Raw genomic sequence first — 24,395 nt, forward strand, 5'->3', positions numbered from 1 at the left:
CTGAATGTTGCAGCAGAATCAACACTCATCAGACCAGGCAACATTTATCAATTTTCTATTGTCCATTTTTTGGTGACCCCGTGTGAATTGTAGCTTCAGTTTCCTTTTCTTAGCTGACAGGAGTGGCACCCGGTGTGATCTCTGCTGCTGTAGCCCATCTGCTTCAAGGATCGACGTGTTGTGCATTCAGAGATGCTCTCCTGAAAATACCTCGGTTGTAACGAGTGGTTAATTTGAGTTACAGTTGACTTTCTATCAGCTTTGAACCAGTCTGGCCATTCTCCTCTGACCTCTGGCATCAACAAGGCATTTTCGCCCACAGAACTGCTGCTCACTGGATAGTTTCTATTTTTCAGGCCATTCTCTGTAAACCATAGAGATTGTTGTGCGTGAAAATCCCAGTAGATCAGCAGTTTCTGAAATACTCAGACCAGCCCGTCTGGCAGCAACAACCATGCCACGTTCAAAGTCATTTAAATTACCTTTCTTTCCCATTCTTATGCTAAGTTTGAACTTCAGCAGATCGTCTTGGCCATGTCTACATGCCTAATTGCATTGAGCTGCTGCCATGTGGCTGATTAGGGTGAAGAAGCAGTTGAACAGGTGTACAAACCTATATAGACAGTAGTATACTACAGTAGTGGCCAAAAGTGATGTCCAGAGGGGGTATTTGTTGTTAATGACCCTAAGTTTGATTAAACCATCAAAATATGAGGAAAATATTTTATATATTTTTAAATATTTTAAATACTAGGGAATATGTTGGTTCTCTCTTTGGTTTGTATGTGTTCATTGTTTCTTTGTATGACAGCCTGACATTAAATTATTTCTGTACAATTTGGCATGTTCCATTGCGTTCTCACAAATAAAACAATTGCCTCCAAGCACAATTACGAAATATACTTACAAAATTGTTAACAAATTATATACTATATAAATGCTGTATATATATATATACAGTATGTGTATATATAAATATATATATATATACAGTGGGGAGAACAAGTATTTGATTCACTGCCGATTTTGCAGGTTTTCCCACTTACAAAGCATGTAGAAGTCTGTAATTTGTATCATAGGTACTCTTCAACTGTGAGTGACAGAATCTAAAACAAAAATACAGAAAATCACATTGTATGATTTTTTTAAGTAATTAATTAGCATCAGAAAAGCAGAACTTAATATTTGGTACAGAAACCTTTGTTTGCAGTTACAGAGATCATACGTTTCCTGTAGTTCTTGACCAGGTTTGCATACACTGCAGCAGGGATTTTGGCCCACTCCTCCATACAGATCTTCTCCAGATCCTTCAGGTTTCGGGGCTGTCGCTGGGCAATACAGACTTTCAGCTCCCTCCAAAGATTTTCTATTGGGTTCAGGTCTGGAGACTGGCTAGGCCACTCCAGGACCTTGAGATGCTTCTTACGGAGCCACTCCTTAGTTGCCCTGGCTGTGTGTTTCGGGTCGTTGTCATGCTGGAAGACCCAACCACGACCCATCTTCAATGCTCTTACTGAGGGAAGGAGGTTGTTGGCCAAGATCTCGCAATACATTGCCCCATCCATCCTCTCCTCAATACGGTGCAGTCGTCCTGTCCCCTTTGCAGAAAAGCATCCCCAAAGAATGATGTTTCCACCTCCATGCTTCACGGTTGGGATGGTGTTCTTGGGGTTGTACTCATCCTTCTTCTTCCTCCAAACACGGCGAGTGGAGTTTAGACCAAAAAGCTCTATTTTTTCTCATCAGACCACATGACCTTCTCCCATTCCTCCTCTGGATCATCCAGATGGTCATTGGCAAACTTCAGACGGGCCTGGACATGCGCTGGCTTGAGCAGGGGGACCTTGCGTGCGCTGCAGGATTTTAATTCATGACGGCGTAGTGTTACTAATGGTTTTCTTTGAGACTGTGGTCCCAGCTCTCTTCAGGTCATTGATCAGGTCCTGCCGTGTAGTTCTGGGCTGATCCCTCACCTTCCTCATGACCATTGATGTCCCACGAGGTGAGATCTTGCATGGTGTCCCAGACCGAGGGAGATTGACCGTCATCTTGAACTTCTTCCATTTTCTAATAATTGCGCCAACAGTTGTTGCCTTCTCACCAAGCTGCTTGCCTATTGTCCTGTAGCCCATCCCAGCCTTGTGCAGGTCTACAATTTTATCCCTGATGTCCTTACACAGCTCTCTGGTCTTGGCCATTGTGGAGAGGTTGGAGTCTGTTTGATTGAGTGTGTGGACAGCACAGGTGTCATTTATACAGGTAACAAGTTCAAACAGGTCCAGTTAATACAGGTAATGAGTGGAGAACAGGAGGGCTTCTTAAAGAAAAACTAACAGGTCTGTGAGAGCCGGAATTCTTACTGTTTGGTAGGTGATCAAATACTTATGTCATGCAATAAAATGCAAATTCATTATTTAAAAATCATACAATGTGATTTTCTGCATTTTTGTTTTAGATTCCGTCTCTCACAGTTGAAGTGTACCTATGATAAAAATTACAGACCTCTACATGCTTTGTAAGTAGGAAAACCTGCAAAAATCGGCAGTGTATCAAATACTTGTTCTCCCCACTGTATATACACAACACACACACACACACACACACACACACACACACACACACACACACACACACACACACACACACACACACACACACACACACACACACACACACACACACACACACACACACATATATATACCTGAAATATATAGGATATATCAAAATGAGTTTATTGATATGATAATTTATAGATAATAACAATACAGTTTTTTGGTTACTTGTAGCATGTCTGATCCTGAAGGAGGGACCCATGATCTGGAGAGTTACTGAGATCCCCACCAATGCTTTCTTTTCATAGGCCCATGATCAAAATACTTCTAAACCCTAGGTTTGGTTGGGAGAACGTCCCAGCATTTACAGTAATGTAAAAGGCTTTGGATGAATGCATCTGACAGCGGCCTGTCTGGCTGTGTGTGTGTGTTCTGGCACTGAACCTGTGTATAATAATTCCATCTTCACATCTGATTTCACTTAGCAATAAAGCTGGTTTTCTTATTTCTCAGAGGTTCAGTAATCATTGGCTTCATATGCTAAGTGGCGAGCAACCAATCAACGTGTTGAAAGGCTGTTTGTGTTTGAATTTCTTGGCCGTGGTTGTCTTTTTGTCTTCAATGAAACTGTGAGAGTTGATATAGAGAGTGTTTTGTTGGGGCTGGGTTGAAGCCAGAGACAGTATAAGGTGTAGGAAAAGAACAACTTAAAGGGTTAGATCACCCAAAAATGAAAATTCTTTCAGTAATTACTCACCCTCATGTTGTTCCAACCCCATAAGACTTTCGTTCATCTTCGGAACACGAATTAAGATATTTTTGATTAAATCTGAGAGCTGGATCACTCCTCCATAGGCTATTAAATATATATATATATATATATATATATATATTCGTCGCTTGATAAACTTATGGTTGAGCCACTGTAGTCACTTGGACTATTTTAAACATTGTCTTTACTAACTTTTCTGGGCTGGCAACTGTGGCAAGTTTCAATTACATAGAAGCCTATGGAGCAGTGATCCAGCTCCCAGATTTAATCAAAAATATCTTAATTTGTGTTCCGAAGATGAACGAAAGTCTTACGGGGTTGGAACAACATGAGGGTGAGTAATTTAAATTTGTGGGTGAACTAACCCTTTAAACGCGAACATCCCTCCTTTCAATTAAAAGAGCCAATTGCCTTGTTTATAGAAGCATCGCTCAAGAACATGCATGCACATTAGCTGGAGAACATGATTTGAACTACAAAAGCGACATTTAAGATACAATTGTCGCCAACATGCCTGTTACTTGCATAGAAAATAACTGCCCATTGGAGCCGATAGCCTTGTGTCCAGTACTCCGACATATAGCGTGGATGCGCTTCTGGCGACCCAAATTGAAGTCCTGGCCCGCGTACCTTTCTCTATCCCGTCCCCCTCTCTCTCCCAATTAGTTTACTTTTACTATCCTTTACTATCCTATCTCAAGGCAAAAACGCCACAAATAAATCTTTTAAAAAAAGAAAGAAAGAAAATTGATTCCCTGGGATGTGGACAGACCTAGTGGACTAGCTGTAAAGCTTTTAGCATGTGGGACCCATATGTTGAATCAGGAAATACTTTCCTATTGATGTTCTTCATAAGTAGCTATTTTTTCTTTGTGGATTGTTTACTGTTTTCTTTATGGTTTTGATGTTGTTTCCAGAATACTCGCTAGCAGTGCAGAAGTTCTCTCAGACCCTTCAGTCGTTCCAGTTTGATTTCATTGGTGACACTCTGACTGATGATGAGATGAACATCGGTGAGTTGACAGCTGGTCTTAACCAGTTTGGAGTTGTGCTCATTAGCGTGTCTATTTAATTTATGTGATATGTTTATGTCATCTTTATTAACATTTTCTGATGAAATTGTATGTGGAATGAGTGTGTTGTGGCAGTTTTGCATATTTGTGCATGTATTTGTTTTTGACTTTATGTGCTGTTTACATGACCACATGTTTTACCTTTACAGCTGAGTCATTTCGTGAGTTTGCTGGTTTGCTGCAGGATGTGGAAGAGGGCCGAATGATGCTGGTTGGTGGAGTGCACTTCTTCACATACCCTTGTAAAACACTGTCAATCATAGTCTAAACTCAAATGCAAACATACCAAAGATCCTCATATATGTCAATCATTAACAATCTGCAAGATTATCCTCCCTGTGCTCAAAGGGCCAGTTAAACTTGTTATTGTTTTTGTTTATTAAAGACTTTTGTGTTATTAGGTTTTTAAACCTGAAAATTCACCCACAGAATTCTTTGAGCTTGTTTATGAATCGTATCTGTTCTAACTGTGGCGTGTATAACAGGAAACTCCAGAATTAGAATTTTTTTTTTTACTTCTCCTTCTTTAAAAGGTGCAAGTGAAGTGCATGACAGGACTGCAGATGCATGCAATTTTAATTATTCCTGCAAGCTCCACATCCTATATGAGGGAAAGTCTCAAACATTTTTTTCATATATGATATTGGTCAGAATTAATTAACCCATAGAGATGATAAATATATATTGATATATTGAACAAACTTATTGTCAATGTTGAAAGCAGTTGTGCTACTTAATATTTTTGTGGAAACCATGATATATTTTTTCCAGCATTCTTTGATGAATAGAAAGTAAAAAAAACAAACAAAAAACAGCAGTTGTTTGAAATAGAGAACTTTTTTTTAACATTATAAATTTCTTTCCTGTCACTTTTGATTAATTTAATGCATCCTTGCTGAAAAAAGTATATAACAGTAATTTCTTAAAAAAACTAAACATTCACTCCAAGTTTTTGAATGGTAATATAGAAAGTAATATTTCTTACATCCAAACGAACATATGATGAACAATGTCACATTGTTTGTGTAACAAGTGGAGTTTCACACAGAGACAGAGACCCGTCTCGTAAATGATGCTGTGTGACACAATGGCTTAGGCAGATTGTCAGAAATATGGGGAAAACAGCTAAATAATTTAATTGCCATAAAAACAAAAGTATCAATATTAAATATATATATATATAATTTGGGATTTTGGATTTTGCTCTTCGCTTCCTACTCGGGGAACTTGCTATTGTGTCAATGTTACAAACCCTTTTTGGTCTAGGGGACATTAAGGGTGCAACATAAAAACAAATTAAAAAAATAAAACACTGTATGTACTGGGAAGCAATCACACTAACAAGTTTAAATAAGGTGAAATATCAATATTTATTATTAGGAATAATGGGAAAAAATTTACCCATGATACGTATTTACATAAATTTACAACTATGGGATACTAGACATTCATCTGTTCATTATAGATACATAGAAAAGTATCTACTCTTTACTTTTTCTCTTGCAGGTCCAGAATGCTTGTGACTTGCTTATCAAACCTTTGGAGAAGTTTAGGAAAGAGCAGATTGGAGTCACAAAAGTGAGTTTTTATTATACACATTTACACATTAAGAACACACACCACATGACCACATGTGTGAGCATGCTCATAATTTTCACCTCTACTTCCTTTCTCTGAGCAAAGGGTAAAGCATACCACAACTCACAAATATATACACATATTGTATAAAGACATTGTTTGTTTGGGCTTTCATGTGCGTGTAATTTATTTTTGAGCCACACACACACACACACACACACACACACACACACACACACACACACACACACACACACACACACACACACACACACACACACACACACACACACACACACACACACACACACACACACACACACACAATGTGTCAGTAACTGGAGGATCCATGGAAAAACTATTTGTTTTAGAGAGACTGAGAAAGAGTCAAGGAGACATATGGAAAGTTTCAAAATTCCAAAGACTTTTCACTGGATTAGACTTTTTCCATGTCAGCATGCCTCAGTTAACATTACTGAAGTATCAGTTTCCTTTCAGCAAAGTTTATTGTGGCTACTCATAGATTATTGCTGAAATTATAGGTTGTAAGGAACCAGTTACAAGTCTGCAAAAAGTTTTATAAGGACAATTTCTGTTTTGTTCTTATTAAGAATGATTTTTAGTAAACTCAAGCCTTTCCACTCCAGTTTTCGGTCTCATATTCTCAGTTTCAGGTTGTTTATTTGCATGCGTGTGTTTCAGGAGAGACGAAAGAAGTTCGAGAAGGAGAGTGAGAAGTATTACTCTCAGTTGGACAAACATGTCAACCTGTCCTCAAAGAAAAAAGAGACACAGCTACAGGAGGTATATTTGTAAATACAGGAAATTAAAATTAAAAATAAATAAACACAATAATATAATCTTAATTTTTTTGTGCTTATATGTGTTTATAGGCCGATGAACAGTTGGATAAGGAGCGTCAGGCTTTTTACGAGTCGTCTATTGAATATGTCTACCAGATTCAGCAGGTTCAGGACAGGAAGAAGTTTGATGTTGTGGAGCCTGTGCGTGTGAACTTTCTTTTTCTCAAGCACATATACACACTTCTGTTTTTAATTATTATTTTAATATCTGTTTTGTAGTAACATATTTGATTGTGTTTACAAGAAAGCATCTATAGGTGCATAAATGAAGACTTTAAAGGTGCAGTAAGCAATTTCTGAGAATCTTTGTTGAACACTGTTGATATTTGAAATCATCCCAAACAAATACACCCCTCCCTTCATTGATCCGCCCCCAAAATGCACATATGCGCAATGGAAGAGTGGATGTAGCAGAAGCAAAGCAAAATAAAGCTTTGCGAAAAATAAAGGAAGAACAAAAAATTTACCTACAGTACACGAATATATACAAGCAAGCCTTTATTGTTAGTCGCCAGCAACACACACTCAAAACCAATGTTACACACCTATGGAGCAGAAACAATGCAACCTCTGTGTCCGTTTCCAGGTCTTCCCGCTATCTAAAGGCTCTCCAGCGCTGGAAAGCTTTTCTAATATTAACGCGGGTTCTAAAGCTCTTGCCTGATCATAACCCTTCTTTTTCCAGTGATATTCTAATGAGCTTTTCTCTTTTGTAATGTCTCTCAGCTATCTCTCTTTCTACAGTCTTTGTTCAAATCTCTCTCTTGCTCACTCTCTCTCCTCCCCCATCATGAGTGTATACGCCCCCTACTGCTGATTGGATACAAGTGCATCGTGGTGCTTGGTCCGATCCAAGTTCAACAGCGTTTCTCAGAAATTGCTTACTGCACTTTTATAACACACCAATTATATTCATACTGATACAATCAATGAATTGACTAGAGCATGTTATGCTTATAGCGGTGTGTCCTTGTGTGTGTGATTGGCAGGTTTTAGCTTTTCTGCAGAGCATCCTAACTCTGAATAATCTCACTGTGGAGATGACACAGGACTTCCTTCCATATAAACAGGAGCTTCAGCTCAGTCTACAGAATGTGAGAGCTTTACCGATCAATAATGACTAACCTTTCATCCTGATATGGTTTGTTCTTCACTCTGTATTTTAAATGATTTTTGAGTGGTCGTTTAGCAGATGCTTTTATCCAAAGTGTCTTTCACTAAATGGATTACAGTTTATTGCATTCACAGTGGTGTGAACATACAGGCTTAATAAATGATGAAGAAAATGAACAGGATTCCACTAATAATTATTAATATGGTTTATACATTAATGTTGATAAATTTGAATTATTATTATTACTATTATTGCAATATTTTAAATGTAAATTATAATTTTTTTAAATCTACTGATTTATAATTAATCTATATACACTACCATTCAAAAGTTTTGAGTCTGTAATTTATTTGCATTTTTGTTCATAAGCCTCTTATGTTAACCCAGTGCAGCATTTATTTGATAAAAAATATTGTGAAATATTGTTACAATTTAAGATAACTTTTTTCTAATTTAATAGATTTTCAAATGTAATTTATTCATGTCTTACTGTGGTCTTCAGTGTCACATGATCCTTCAGAAATCATAATAATATGCTGATTTGGTGCTCAAGAAGCATTTCTTATTATTGTCAATGTTGAAAACCGTTGTGCTGCTTAATATTTTTGGATTAATTTACTGAACAACGTTTCAACCCGAAGGTCTTTGTGCCGACCTTCGGGTTGAAACGTTGTTCAATAAATGAATCCTTTGGAAGCAGCAGTGGCAGTGTGACGATTTTTGTTTACACTTGAAAGATCAAAAGAACAGCATTTATTTGAAATAGAGATCTTTTGTAACACTATAAATGTCTTTACTGTCACCTTTGATCAATTAAATACATCCTTTCTGAATAAAAGTACTACATATGAACTCCAAACTTTTGAACAGTAGTGTAATTAATATGAATTATAATTAAGATTTTGGAGCAAATTAAATCAACAAATCTGTTTTAATGGCTCCTGGTAATATGTATGTAATGTGACTGTATGTAATATGTACTGTTTGTGTTTTTTTGATCGGCTCCTGGTGTTGTTGTAGACCCGTAACCACTTTGAGAGCACCAGAGAGGAGATGGAAGAGCTAATGAAAAGGATGAAGGGTTCGGCAAAGATCTGTATGAGACACGGCCAGCAGGCGACTATGGAGGGATACCTCTATGTGCAGGAGAAATGTGAGTTCTGCAGCACGGCATGTGTGGGATGTTGAACACTATCAGTGTTCATAAATGTGCAGGAAACAGAAAAACACTTGAGCTTTGTAGTTAAGTGGAATATAAGTATTTATATGAATTTGCTAAACATCAACAAAGGCTTATTGGTCTTGTGCATGCAGTTACATTGCATCCCTTCTGTGTTTCTTCTTGGTATCCTTTCACAAATATGGGTCATGAAATGAGGTAAAAAAAAGTGCATGCAATTCAATCACACCATACTTTGAAAACATGCTAAGTTTCCATTATAAAGGAATTACTGTAATAGCTTTATCATTTTTTTTTTTTTATATGGGACAGTCAAAATATTTGTCTGTGGTAATCACCAGCCTGACACATGCAGTCCATTGACCTTCAGTTAAAATATTCCTTTATTGTGAAGAAAGAGCAGCTAGTAATTCATAACACCGCTTTCTATTTGGTCAAACGCAGCATTCTGCACTCAGATATTGTTGTATATTGACTGTTATAATGACGCTAAATTGTAATATTGATTGTTGTTGGCTCTGGTTTTCTTGTAGCTGCGCTAGAGTCATGTCTCTATGGGAGAACTCTGCGATCTCTGTCTTCTTACATTATAAAATAATATAAAATCAAATCAATAGTTTTATGACCATTTATTTATTTGGCAAGTAACTGTGATAAGTGGGATAATGTACAGTCAGCCAGTCTTTAGAAAAAGGGTCATACAAGATCCCTCCATTTCACGTCTGGGTCAGTCCCTGGTCAGGATTTAATTTTGCAATATTGATTGTACATTATCTCTTACAATACTGTGTATACTATCAGATCATATCTAATCAATAATTAAAATGATACATTGCTATTTGTCTTTCTGTCTCTGTTTCTGTCTCAAGGGGCTCTTGGCGTAACCTGGATAAAGTATTACTGTAAATACTTCAAGGACAACAAGTTATTCATTATGGTGCCAATGGAACAAAAGACAGGAACGAAACAGGTGCAGAATTATTACAGATTGGATTCTTAATTTGTGAAGTGCCAGCCCTTTTCTCTTACGTTTGTCTCTTTGTTTTTCTCAGACCACAGCTCAGCTCACGCTGAAGTCCTGCATACGCCGTAAAACGGACTCCACTGATAAACGCTTTTGCTTTGACATTGAGACAAATGAAAGGTGAGGGTCCTGCCTGTATTATTGACTCATTCTCAGGGCTGTTTTTTCACGAAATTCACGTATAACAAAAGTTTTAGTAGGACCAGAGGAGGGTCAGTAAACTGGAAAGCTTATATTTTTTTGTTAAAGCACTTACATAAACTCTTGTGTAAAAACATGTTTACTACTTGAACTGTGAAGTTGCGTTCTGCAATATGCAGGCATTTATTTGATACTGGAGAACATTCACACAAACAACAAGAGGCTTTATTTACTCCATTGCATTTTTGTGTTGTGTTACCATAGGTGCAGCCCTGTCCTACTCCAGGCAATTTCTGAGGTCAACAGGAAGCAGTGGATAGAGGCCATGGATGGCAAGGAACCAGTGGGTTTAACATTATCTCTCCTCACTCCTCATTAAGAGCCCTCACTGCTGTGTATGATCATGTTTCTAATCCTTCGTGGTTTCTGTTCCAGATATATCATTCTCCCATTCAAAAGCAGGCAGAGAGTAAGTATAACTTCACTTCATCAGGGCTACTGTATATTAGTACAGATGCTTGTTATAATCAGAAAACCACTGACATTTATTTTCTGCTTAATTATAATAATTATACCGCCCTTGTCCTCCACATGTCAGAAAACCTGAATGTGCTAAATGTCTCACAGGAATAGCATTTCTGATTTGAGCATTTCTTAAAAGGGTTGACTGCTCCCTTGGAAAAAAGGTCACAAAGATAAAATACTGTTCAAAAGTTTAGGGTCAGTAAGATTTTTATTTTCTACGAAATTAGTACTTTTATTCAGGAAGGGTGCATTAAATTGATCAAAGAAAAGATAAATTTACAATGTTACAAACTTTTGGACAGTAGTGTAGGTGTGTGATATCTCAAGAATATTTCAGTGATGTTTGTCAGCTACTAGATGTGGTATTCAAAGATTATTAAAATTGAAATCTTTGCTTTTCAACATTTATTTGATGTACCGTGATGAAATCAGATGATAATACCGTAAAACTTTGATATGAACCATAGAACTGAATGAGTCGTTTTATTTAAATATCTATCTACATGGGACTTCAAAGAGTATTATAGTACATCATGGTAATATAGTATCCACAAAACATGGTAATACATTGGTACTGTTTTATTGTATCCCGACTTTTTGGTCAGTTTTTGAACAAGTATAAAATACATAACAAATTCTAAAAAAGAGAAAAGTTGCAGAACACGAGAAATTCTAAAAATAGATGGAGAAAATGCTTCTTAATAGATTCTGATACTTGCACACCTGTGCAACACCATGTATAATTACACCATAAATATTGTCCTGTAGCCACAGAGAAATGCATACAGGGATGATGAACCGTGTTTATTATATGTAATATTACTTTTTTTTCCTTTTTTTCTCAGTGGAGCTGAATGACCTCGGCTTCAAGTTCGTCAGAAAATGCATCAACTTTGTGGAAACAAAAGGTGCCTTCACACATTAGAATGACAAGAATATCAGTCGCTTATTTTAGTTTCTGGAATGATCTCGTATTCTTGTAACATATTTGTCACCTGTTCTCCAGTGACTGACTTTGTTCCTGTTTTTGCACTTCATTGCCACCATAAAATAATTAAATTAATCAGAGATGGAAAGACAAGCACAATGTCACTATTATGTATTGGATTCATGTCTAAAATGCAGCCAGCAGAGGGCAGCAGCACACCATTTGTGTTCACATCTGCGTATCCAGGAATTTGAGCCAGCTGTAAATAGAAAACATACGCACTGAAACATGCAGGTTTTACCAATAAAATATCATACAAAGTAAAAGAAAAAGTGCGCAGATATAAATTGATATCAGAAGTATCACTTTTCGCCGACATGGCAAGTCATTTGTAAGCTGGCTGTGGCGTTTCCATGCTATAATAGTAAAATCGTGAAGAGGTAGTTCATGCTCATTAATAAGCATTATTACACAGTAAGGTTGACTGCGGGAGCACCGAGCACCAACGGTTCTGTTTGAAGTGCTGCTGATGTATGTGTTCGTCAGTCTCTAAATGTGTGCCGTTACTCAGATTTCCCAGATGTGTAAGTCCAGCCTTGTCATCAGGCACAACATGGTGTATGTTAACAATACACAATACAACAATACAATCCGTAAACTTTCAGTTGCATGGCTAACGAACCGAAAGCGGGCCAGTTCCACCGCTGCTGTCGTTGTTCGTTAGAGCTGTACTTTTCCACTGCAAGACACTCCCCCTTTCTTTCTCTTTCATGCCAGGTTCTCCAATTTTCTCAGTCAATAAATCACGCTTTCTGTTTCTCTTTCCTCTTTTTTTTTTTGGTTTCTCTCTTCTTCTCTTTCTTTTTGGTAGGGCTGACTCAGGAAGGGGTCTACAGGACTGTGGGCAGCAATATTCAAGTACAAAAACTTCTGAATGCCTTCTTTGGTGAGGAAATGTCCAAAAAAACATCTGCTGTGTGTGTGTGTGTGCATGTTTGTATGTCTTCCCCCATACACACACTCACACACACTCTGTGTTTCTATTGAAAACCAATAAACCAAATAACAGAAACACTCACAATAAAATATACAAACATGCTTTATTTCTTGTCAAGAAGCTTATGTTTTATGTGGATAATAAATTTAATGGGGATATAAATCTGAGTCCAACTTATCGTGCTGTTTAATATCTGCAGTAAACTTTGTGAACTTGCACTTTTTTTTTTTAACACTGAGGAAACCAAAGCACAGATATACGTCCATGAGAGCGTCCTTGAGCTGCTACAAAATCCCTGACACATACTGAAAAACAACAACCGTCTGAGGAAGGCCGTTTATCTCTCTTTCTCTCTCTCTCTCTGTCTTAATCTGTCCTCCACTCTCTGCAGACCCAAAGTGTCCTGCTGAAGTAGATTTCAATTCCAGTGACATGGACATTAAGACCATCACTAGTGCTTTGAAATTCTATCTGCGGTGAGTTAAACACATTATGTGATTATCTTCCAATAAGTACTTTTTTGGTCATTTGATTTAATGTTTGTTTCTGTACTGTACATTTACATATGTTTTTCCAGGAGTCTGTGTGAACCTCTGATGACCTACAGCCTTCATAGAGAACTGATCTTAGCAGCAAGTATGACAGCAAACGCATCCAGCCAGACACACAAACCCACATTTCCATCCTTACACACAGATAGACCCACACTTTGATGTGTTTATATGTATTTTCCATCTCTTATGTGGGTCTGTTAAGTTCAACACAAGCATAGCTCTAAAAGAGGGGAAAACACAAGTCCAAGTACACTGTTTGCTCTTTCAGCACTGTACAAAAAAGCAATACCCCACATCAGTGATTCTCAACCATGGTTATGTGAACTACAGTGTTTCAGGGGGTACTTGGATTTAGATTACTTGGATTAAAAGATTTAGATATTGCTATTACCCTATAAAACAAGACTATACAAGTCTTATACATTTGAATAACTCTCATAAAAATACATTAACGTTCAAAAGTTTGGGGTCTCTTTTTTAATTTTTTTATTTAGCAAGGATATATTAAATTGATCAAAACTGACTGTAAAGACATTTATAATATTACAAAATATTTCTATTTCAATGCTGTTCTTTTGAACTTTCTATTCATCAAAGTGTCCTGAAATAAAAATGATCACGGTTATCACAAAACAGTTATTTTACATTGTAATAATATTTCACAATAATTATTACTGTTTTTTTATTTTACCAAATAAATGCAGCCTTGGAGAGACTTCTTTCAGAAACATTTAAAAAAAAAAACGTTCTGACCCCAAACTTTTGAATGGTGTATGTTTTTAATAAAAGCGATTTTAATAATATTAGTCATAATTGTAAATGATATCCAGTATAAAATGAGGAGGGAAAAAAGCTAGGATTGAACCAAAATGTTAACTTTAGTACAATACCAGTCTCTAGTGTCTTGGTATCAACACTAAATTGATACTACACGTCACAAATTAACAGCTTCATGAAATTAAACCAAAGTATAAAAAAAAATTTTTTCAATCAAATAGAGAAATGTCTGGAAAACTTAGTAAACTTTGTAATATTACTTTGCAGTAGTAATGTAAGCTATATGTCTTCCAATCACAATTAAATATAATTATGAATTATGAACCGAAGCAAGTCACTGCAGTATTAACGAGTTCCCTACTGTTTCTATTCCACACTGAATAAAATGATGAATTTAGCCTGGGAAAACTGCACCTTATTTCTGCATTTAGACTTAAGTTGTCTGTAGTCTTACAGAAAATCCATGTCACAGTCCCAGAGTGCCTGTTGTGTGCCAGTGCTCACGCTGCTGTAGTCAAGTATGCGACTGGCCCAGTAAAAGGCATTTTCAATACTGACATTTACATGGACATATTATTAAAAGAAAATCATAAGACCTCCTTCACTGGTCTTGTGTTGACAATGAATCTTTTGTAATGTTTTACACTTCATGTCATTGCCCAAACTGGCCTGCACTGCCTCTACTGTACTAGTAATGTATAGTCTTTCCTTTTGTTTAAAATAATAAGCCTCTTAAGGTCATGTTTTACAGTGATTTTACAACGTGAGGGATATTATTAGATCTAAAACCCTCTTAATCTTGGTAAAATGCATAGCAATGCAGTGGCTTATTACTTTGAAGATGACAGCAATGTGATAGAAGACACCAATGTTTAATAAATAGTTACATTTAATTAGCAATAATGTTCAGAATAAGCTATTCTTGTAAGTAATATAGTTTATTAGCGTAATTGTAGATGTGGACAGTTGCCATCAATGTAGCATATAATGCACTGTAGAACGCAACTCATCCAATCAGAAATTAGAGTCAAAACCATCCTTTTTATATCCTATGTGTGTGTGTGTGTGTGTGTTTTTGACCTCGTGGGACATTCTTTTTGGTCCCCATAAGGAAGACAGCTTATAAATCATACTAAATTATTTTATTTTTTATTTTTTAATGTAAAAATAGGGGTACAGTATAAAAATCAATGTCTGTGGAAAGTCCCCACAAACTATGGAATTTCAACATCTGTGTATGTGCGATTCCTTTGTGTCCAAATGAGCGAGTGTGCTTCCAGCTTTAAACGCTTTCAACAAGTTGTGTTGAAAGTGCTGTATTGTAATCCTGCCCATAATAAGATTAGAAGCCATTAAAGCTGCTTTGATTATTATAGCTTGTATGCATACTTGCACTCAGATCACACACAACTAAACAAACCCAGCAGAGCAGAGGAAAGGGCTACACCTGCTGAGGGATTAATGGCTCACTTTAATACTCTTTACTCACTTGGCCCAAGTGGCCTCCCAGTCTGTTGTGTTGTAGGATTTCTTCTATTTTTATGTATCAAAGACGTTGAGAGGATTCATTCAAATCTTTCAAAGATGCTACTTTGTCTCTTAAAACAGCTGTAGAGTTCACAAGTATACGTGTTTGCTTTGCGCTCTATAAAGTAAGCTTTGTTACGGTTCGCCACAGGCTGTGTTTTCAGATAAAGCTGTGCTTATCCCACATTTCACAATAAATGTGTCTGTACTGAGGATTTTACAAATGATCTTTTGACAAGTTGAAAGACGTTCAGCAAACTGCCGTTAAGATAACTGCCGTTAAGATAACTGCAGCAAGAAAACAGCCAAACATTTCTAGAAACCACTAGCTTGCTAACAATCAAACGGCTCTATTAGTCTTAGCGTAGACAGAGAAGTGCACTGACTCTCTGCTTCGTTCTGCCTCTACTCTGCATTCTTCAAAGTTTTTTCAGTTGTTACCATGTAATGGGAGTCATGGCATTGAAATGCAGCATGAGCCACTTTTCATGGGTGGGACTCAACACAAACTGTGGCACAACAATTATGTTAATGAGACAACATGTGTATCATGTCCATCTATAATGTGTGTGTGTGTGTGTGTGTGTGACTTTTCCCCACATTTCTTTCCTCAGAGTCTGAGAATCTGGACTCTCGGTTAGGGGCAGTTCACTCGCTTGTTTACAAACTCCCAGAGCGGAACAGAGAGATGCTGGAACTGCTAATCAAACACCTGGTCAGGTAACACAGACACACGCGCATGCATGCGTGCACACAGACCTGCTAATGCTCTTACACACACACACACACACACACACACACACACACACACACACACACACACACACACACACACACACACACACACACACACACACACACACAGAAGTGATACCCAGTTTGCTCGGGTGTACCTTTATAATTATATATTTGAGTTGTGTTGTGGTTAATATGACAGGTTGTGTGTGTGAAATTTTTGTGTTCTGACAAACCTGACAATAAGTCACCTGATCTATAGCTCCATGCCTCATTGTGTGTGTGTGTGTGTGTGTGTGTGTGTGTGTGTGTGTGTGTGTGTGTGTGTGTGTGTGTGTGTGTGTGTGTGTGTGTGTGTGTGTGTGTGTGTAAAATATTTTAAGTAAAGCGAACAACATATTCACATATAGTAGTTTGACCTTTAAACTAAACAAGCTCATATACTAAATATAAATGAAAGTAATATTATATTAATAATGTGTACATTTAGTTAAACCTGCAAATAATTAAGTTGCAATCAAGCATGGTATACACAGTTTCTTTTAGTATTTCAGTTGTGTGTGTTTGTATACATATGTATATATCGGTCAGCAAGATCTTTTAAAATGATTTTGAAAATAAGTCTCTAATGCTTAACAGTAAAACCTGTAATTTTGTGAAATTTTATTACAGTTTAAAATAATTGTTTTCAACTTTGATGCATTTAAAATGTAATTTATTCCTGTGATGGCAAAGCTGAATTTTCAGCATCATTACCACAACCTTCAGTGTCACATGATCCTACAGAAAACACTCTAATATGCTGATTTGCTGCTCAAGTAACATTTATTTTATTATTATCAATATTGAAAAGAGTTGTGGTACATTTTATATATATATATATATATATATATATATATATATATACACTCACCTAAAGGATTATTAGGAACACCATACTAATACTGTGTTTGACCCCCTTTCGCCTTCAGAACTGCCTTAATTCTACGTGGCATTGATTCAACAAGGTGCTGAAAGCATTCTTTAGAAATGTTGGCCCATATTGATAGGATAGCATCTTGCAGTTGATGGAGATTTGTGGGATGCACATCCAGGGCACGAAGCTCCTGTTCCACCACATCCCAAAGATGCTCTATTGGGTTGAGATCTGGTGACTGTGGGGGCCATTTTAGTACAGTGAACTCATTGTCATGTTCAAGAAACCAATTTGAAATGATTCGAGCTTTGTGACATGGTGCATTATCCTGCTGGAAGTAGCCATCAGAGGATGGGTACATGGTGGTCATAAAGGGATGGACATGGTCAGAAACAATGCTCAGGTAGGCCGTGGCATTTAAACGATGCCCAATTGGCACTAAGGGGCCTAAAGTGTGCCAAGAAAACATCCCCCACACCATTACACCACCACCACCAGCCTGCACAGTGGTAACAAGGCATGATGGATCCATGTTCTCATTCTGTTTACGCCAAATTCTGACTCTGCCATCTGAATGTCTCAACAGAAATCGAGACTCATCAGACCAGGCAACATTTTTCCAGTCTTCAACTGTCCAATTTTGGTGAGCTCGTGCAAATTGTAGCCTCTTTTTCCTATTTGTAGTGGAGATGAGTGGTACCCGGTGGGGTCTTCTGCTGTTGTAGCCCATCCGCCTCAAGGTTGTGCGTGTTGTGGCTTCACAAATGCTTTGCTGCATACCTCGGTTGTAACAAGTGGTTATTTCAGTCAAAGTTGCTCTTCTATCAGCTTGAATCAGTCGGCCCATTCTCCTCTGACCTCTAGCATCAACAAGGCATTTTCGCCCACAGGACTGCCGCATACTGGATGTTTTTCCCTTTTCACACCATTCTTTGTAAACCCTAGAAATGGTTGTGCGTGAAAATCCCAGTAACTGAGCAGATTGTGAAATACTCAGACCGGCCCGTCTGGCACCAACAACCATGCCACGCTCAAAATAGCTTAAATCACCTTTCTTTCCCATTCTGACATTCAGTTTGGAGTTCAGGAGATTGTCTTGACCAGGACCACACCCCTAAATGCATTGAAGCAACTGCCATGTGATTGGTTGATTAGATAATTGCATTAATGAGAAATTGAACAGGTGTTCCTAATAATCCTTTAGGTGAGTGCATATATATACTATGCATGCATGTGCCAGATGTGCTGTTGAAGCTCCATAATGTTTATAAATTTCTAAAAACAAAGTGCTGAAAAACAATGACATACAATCCATACTACATCTGTCATAATTTGTTTTTTGCAAATCTTCAATCTATGAATTCTGGAAAAAAATTATAATTCTGCAGTCAGCCAGTTTAAATCAGCAGAATTCAATCTACCAAACATCTACCAAATAAATTAAACCAAATGAACACACTGTATAACAAATGTATAATCTAGTAACAACACCACTCTGTTCCAAAAAGGAAAGACTTCCCAAAACATTCTCACTCTTGGCCCTGGTCTGGGGGGTTTATTATAATAGTTTTATCCAAATCAGTACAGTACTTCTCACAGGGACAATCCATTTATCTTTTCCCAAAGCTCACTACATTATCTCTGTTGTTTGTCTAGTGTTTGTAGCCAAAGCAGTGAAAATCTGATGACTGTGTCAAATATGGGTGTAATATTTGGCCCCACTCTCATGAGAGCAGAGGTGGAGACAGTGGCTGCCATGTTGGATATTAAGTTTCAGAACATCGTCATGGAGATCCTTATTGAAGACTACTGCAAGGTCAGACATGCCCCTTTCCAACTGATCAGGGGACAGTTTATCTGTATATCTATTATTATACAAGCTAAATGCTCAGACAGAAAACAGGTTTCCATTGAGAACTGCTATATTTACACTCTAAAATGTTTTGAAATCCAAACAAATGCTGTGTGATTCATAAGAGTAAACAATTTGTTGTCACCTTTTCAGTGGCCCTGATAGTTTAATGCTGTTAAAGATGTCATATTGTTTTATAATTCCTGCCGTCTCTGATGTTCTCAGATCTTTAAGGGTCCTCCAGAAGAAACCACGCCGCCTCCTATCCCACCTCCAAGGGTGACGCCAAGGAGACGGCAGCCAATCACGATCTCAAAACGCCCACCCCGTCTCTACCCCGGCCTTCAGTCTCCAGTTTTTGAGCGTAAATAGCCTTCAACATCCTAGCCACCGTCATCATCATCATCATCATCGGCATCATCATCTCATCGTTATATAATGCTTTTTTTTTTTTTGCCTTATCAGTGAATTATTATGAATGTGAATTATATTTGTCTTTATCTTTAAGGATTTTAGCATAGAAGAAAATGATTTCTTTTCTGTAGATTGGATTTTTTTTTTAAGAAAAGATTACTTTTTTTTATAAAGATCTAGATATCTCAGATAAGACATACTATATAATGTTTCAGATTTATATCTATATATTGTGTGTGTTTTTTCTCTTGCTCAATATTTTTCTTTCAATTAATTTTTTCAGCTTTCAGTCTTTAAAATGTTCCTATTTTGCTTTTACCTTTTTTGCTAATCCTGTTCTTGTACTGCAAGCTTAAATACAATACACACACCGACCTAAACACACCTAGAAGGGACCTCAGACGAGATCTGTTTCTCCTTAAGTGATTTTCTCTAAATGAAGAAAATACAACCAAATCTCCCCAATCTTTCCAAATCTCCCCAATCTTTCTATCACACACACTCCTTATGTGCCAGTTCAGAAGTCCCTCCATACACATTGTGAATTGTATGATTAAATCTGCAGGATCTCAGGGCGCGTACGCGTATGTGTGTCTGCCTTGATAAATGTTCGTTCTCTGACATGTTCTCCCCTCATTGTTAGCCGTGTTATGCAGTGTTTAACAACAGTCAAGCTAATAGTACACTCACTAGAGCATGACTACCAAACGACTACCTGCCCTTCTGCAGAAAGCGTGTGTGCGTGCATCAGCGCCTATGGGTCTGCGAGTGTGTGCAGGATTGCGTGTGTACAAGTGTTGGTATGCCATCGTGTGTTTCGCTACCCAGTGTGTCTGAGAGCTAATGCCTGCATGTGTTTACGAGTCTCTCTCAATCTGTTTTCGATTGGCTTTTGGACCTCTTTTCCTCTAATAAGCTATTTTATTATTAATATCTGAGCTTTTTTTTCCTCTCCCTCTTGATCAAAAACGAATGTGTGCATTAATCCATTAATATGATTCTCTGGTTCATTTGTGTATTCATGAGATTTGGCTTATTAAAGCATGCTGGAAATTTGCTTGGTCTGATAAGTGGAATAATTTTTGTTCCCCTTCTGTTGTATTTTTCAATCAAATCATTAATCTGAGTAGATCATAACTGCTCGTTTCCTGTTTGCTGAATTTGCTGGTGGTGGGATATGTGTGTTTGTGCATGTGCATGTGAGCGTCAAGCCACCTGTTAAGTTTCAGTGAATCTTGGATCGTGATGGTCCGTAAACTTGGCCCTGTGTGTGTGTTTTTGTGGACAATACAGATACAGTCATGGTCTCATGGAGTATTAGGACCAACCGTGAATTTTTGGAACCCCTGCCAAAATGCGAATGTGTTTGTGAATGAGTTTTTATGCAAATGTGTCCATGTCCAGTTTGGCTAACTCACACACAGCTGGTTGTTTTGACTGACTGATGCTGTTCACACACACAGCTGTTTTACACTCATGTCCTTGGTTCTCACATGGCCATAGCAACCTTTGTTATGAGACCAAATTCATCTGTTCATCTGCACACTAAACTGGAGTCAAACCAGATTGTAAATCAGTTTGAGTTTCATTCATGCCTTTAATTATTTTTGTTTTATTTTACATTTTTATCTGTTTTATTTTACATTTTTATCTAAGTAAAGTCTATAAAAGCACTTTCCCCTGCATAAAAATCTTTTGTGTGAAAGAAACACTGGTATAAATGCCTGCCGTGAACAGAAATCCTTTTCATAGTTTATCTCAAATGAAAGATATGCTAAAAACAGTTAGCTTTTACCATTTCAAGGTTATAATGCTAATTCTAGACATAAGAAAATGTCATTTCTTTATAAAGAGATCGGAAGAAAAAAAAAAAAAACATCAGGCTTTTCAAAGGATAAAAATCCAGCCTGGCGAAGATAGACTTTGACCAGGTGGCTTGAGCTGATAACGATCAGTCTGTTTGGGTAAAACAGTTCATGGCTTCTTCAGACACTTTTTCCTTTAGTTTTAAAACTTCCATTATGTTCCGGTTGTGTTGAAGCTATTGGAATGAAATGACTCACTTTGAGTAATTTGATTTGGACTTGTTCAGTCTTTATTGGCTTGTATTTCTCGTATTGTGGAAATACAAGAGGACAGGGCGTCTGTCGAGCTGTTCTCTTTATTTATTCATCAAAACTATCACAACCTCCCTTTTTTTTAGCCCAAACTACAAGAACAGGAAATGTTAAGTTTTAACGACACCCCTGATACAATCTCCCCTCAGGGGAATGTTCAGGGCTAAAGTGTTGCAATCGTGCCTCTGACCCACCAGACGTTTAGTAGTGCTTTATCTAAACTGCCTGCATTGACTGACTCTGTGCTTCGCAGGGCAAGAGCAAAACGGCGCCACCCACAATGATGGCGAACCTGAGGGAGACACCGGCCTCACCAGTCCGGTTCCTCATCAAAGAACAAAACTGGCACCTCCTTCCATATGCCCTCCATCCATCCCACTCTCCTCTCCGACATCTCGGAAGCCTGTTAACCCCAGACCTGCTCTCCGGCCCTTGGATTCTGATGTTGGCAAGGTTGAAGTTAGGATACAGGATGGTCAGAGGTCAGACGCCATGGTGACGGCCAATGGGGAATCAGGAGGGACAGTGAACCGCGCACAGTCTTTCCAAGGAAGCAGGCCACAACTCAAAAGAACAACTGGTAAACAAGGCATTTAAATGATCTAACTATACACCATCCTGTGTGACATGAATGAAGGCCAAAATCTGAGTTTAAGGATGATTCTAATACATTAGAAATGCAATTCATATATACAGTGACTTGAATACACGTCCTCACAATCTATACTGAATTAAACTATTACTATATTAAAATTCATTTTGATATTTTTGAGGGGCCCTAAAGTAAAAAATTTCAGTGTGATACAACTGTCATGATATCATAAAAAAGAAGTCTCATAAAAAAAAAGAATAAAAAAAAGAAACTTATTAATTAAAAAGTTTATTAATTTGGCATAATCTTATATTTTTATTTCTTATATATATATTTTACAAAACTGCTTCCCTGTTTCAATTTTTTTTGAACTAACATTCAGAAAGAAAAAAAACATAAAACGGAATGTTTTATAAAACACTTGGAAATGATATCAAATGTAATGTAATACAGTGTGGCATGACGTATGAATAATCAACATAGTACATGAAGCAGGATGGCAATCCCTTGTGATCTACAGTAAGCTGAACACATACTTACAATAATCATGCTCCAATGAGTCAGTCCATTAAAATGGTTGTAACAGGTGTGTGTGTGTGTGTGTGTGTGTGTGTGTGTGTGTAACAGGAGAGGCTCAGGGGCTGAAAGGACGATCTTTCTCAGAGAAGAGTTCCATCTGCCGGCCACCCACTCGACCACCAGATCCACCCTCCCGTCTCCTCAATAAAACTCTAAACGAAGACACTCCAGCATCATAGTAAGTACACATCAATTCACCACAAACCTTACTACACTGTAATGTTACTGCTGATTTATTCAGAATCAGATTTTTTTGTTCTTTTTTTTTAATAAACATTAACAGAAAGCTGAAATGCATTGCATAGCACAGTGAGTGAAACCCTTGCAGCAATGACTATATTAAGCCTTTTTTGGGTGAAGGATAAATCAACTTTGCTCTCTGCTGGTGTGATCTTGGCACATTCATCCAGGCAGATTTGCTCCAGATTCTTCTAGTTATTTGGTCGACACTGTCCACGGCAATTTTCAAGTAGCAGCACAGATTCTCAGTTGGACTGAGTTCAGAACTTTGATTGTGCCATTATGAGATAGGTTTGTGTTCTTGTGCCACTGCAATGTTCAATTAGCCTTGTGTCTGGAATCACTGACCTTCTGAAGGATGAACTTTCGGTAACACTTTATTTTGATGGTCACTTTTGAACATTATGTTGACTATAAGTAACTTTGCTACATGTCAACTTATTCTAACCCTAAACCTACCAGTCTACTAATACTCTACTAACACTCTAATGAGAGTCAGTAGACATATAGGGGCAACATTACTTATAGTTAACAGAATGTGTTAAAGGGACCATCAAAATAAAGTGAAACCGAACTTTCTCCCAAACGTTGGCTTTTTGGCAGACTAAAACAGGTTCTTCTGCAGTAGGGCTGCACAATTTTAGGGATGCATGCTATACAGTATAATGGTACCAAACAGTTATCAGTTATCATATTTTTATGTCAGTATTGGATATTTAATTGCATGTTTATTTCCTCTATTTTTTGCATAAATAATACATAATTTATTAACACTTTTAATGTAATCTTTAGCTAATTTTTAGATGAATATAAAAAAAAAATCATGCATTATAAGGTAGCATTTAAAATGATATATATATTTTTTTTTTGACAAAATAGTAAAGAATTTTAATAATGATACAATTTTTTTTTATATATATATATATATATATATATATATATATAGCCAAATATTGCAATAATGATATGAAATGCAACAAACATTTAACATCTGTAGGAAAGGTATAAAAGTACATAGATACGGCAGCTCTCAGGTTGAAACGGGTGTGCAAAAACTACAAACTAGGAAGTCTTTGTCTTCAAACTAAGTCCTGTTTTGCCGAAGCTTTCCTGCTAACAGAAAAAGTAACTCAAACTTCCTTCAGTTAAGCCAAACGTGAACTGAGGGAAAAAGAACCCAGTTCTCTTGGTATTTACATTATACCTGAACTTACGTTGGACTATGTGAGAGGGTCTCCGTCCACTTTTTATTCATACAGTTATTTTTTGTATATATACCAACTTAAATATTATCTCATTGTAACATAATAGTGATTTATTGTTATCATATTGAATATTGAAA

At 37.2% G+C, this 24,395-nt stretch overlaps 1 protein-coding gene across 2 annotated transcripts in view; it reads left to right on the forward strand.

Annotated features, from left to right (window-relative positions):
• Positions 1 to 24,395, forward strand: part of ophn1 (oligophrenin 1) — a 43,823-nt gene that overhangs the window by 7,510 nt on the left and 11,918 nt on the right. The window contains exons 2-21 of one of the 2 annotated variants that reach the window (XM_082169030.1): positions 4,245 to 4,340; positions 4,550 to 4,611; positions 5,907 to 5,978; positions 6,681 to 6,782; positions 6,872 to 6,982; positions 7,831 to 7,935; positions 8,976 to 9,108; positions 10,005 to 10,105; positions 10,188 to 10,279; positions 10,565 to 10,643; positions 10,736 to 10,769; positions 11,671 to 11,733; positions 12,625 to 12,699; positions 13,142 to 13,226; positions 13,328 to 13,386; positions 16,223 to 16,328; positions 18,916 to 19,075; positions 19,337 to 19,475; positions 21,896 to 22,222; positions 22,862 to 22,991. In XM_082169030.1, coding sequence (XP_082025156.1) covers positions 4,245 to 4,340; positions 4,550 to 4,611; positions 5,907 to 5,978; positions 6,681 to 6,782; positions 6,872 to 6,982; positions 7,831 to 7,935; positions 8,976 to 9,108; positions 10,005 to 10,105; positions 10,188 to 10,279; positions 10,565 to 10,643; positions 10,736 to 10,769; positions 11,671 to 11,733; positions 12,625 to 12,699; positions 13,142 to 13,226; positions 13,328 to 13,386; positions 16,223 to 16,328; positions 18,916 to 19,075; positions 19,337 to 19,475; positions 21,896 to 22,222; positions 22,862 to 22,991 — 2,131 coding nt within the window. The remainder of the gene's footprint in view (positions 1 to 4,244; positions 4,341 to 4,549; positions 4,612 to 5,906; positions 5,979 to 6,680; positions 6,783 to 6,871; positions 6,983 to 7,830; positions 7,936 to 8,975; positions 9,109 to 10,004; positions 10,106 to 10,187; positions 10,280 to 10,564; positions 10,644 to 10,735; positions 10,770 to 11,670; positions 11,734 to 12,624; positions 12,700 to 13,141; positions 13,227 to 13,327; positions 13,387 to 16,222; positions 16,329 to 18,915; positions 19,076 to 19,336; positions 19,476 to 21,895; positions 22,223 to 22,861; positions 22,992 to 24,395) is intronic. The other variant, XM_082169031.1, reaches the window with a different exon arrangement.

The sequence above is a fragment of the Leuciscus leuciscus genome (assembly GCF_965113295.1).
Source record: "Leuciscus leuciscus genome assembly, chromosome: 5".
Taxonomy (NCBI): domain Eukaryota; kingdom Metazoa; phylum Chordata; class Actinopteri; order Cypriniformes; family Leuciscidae; genus Leuciscus; species Leuciscus leuciscus.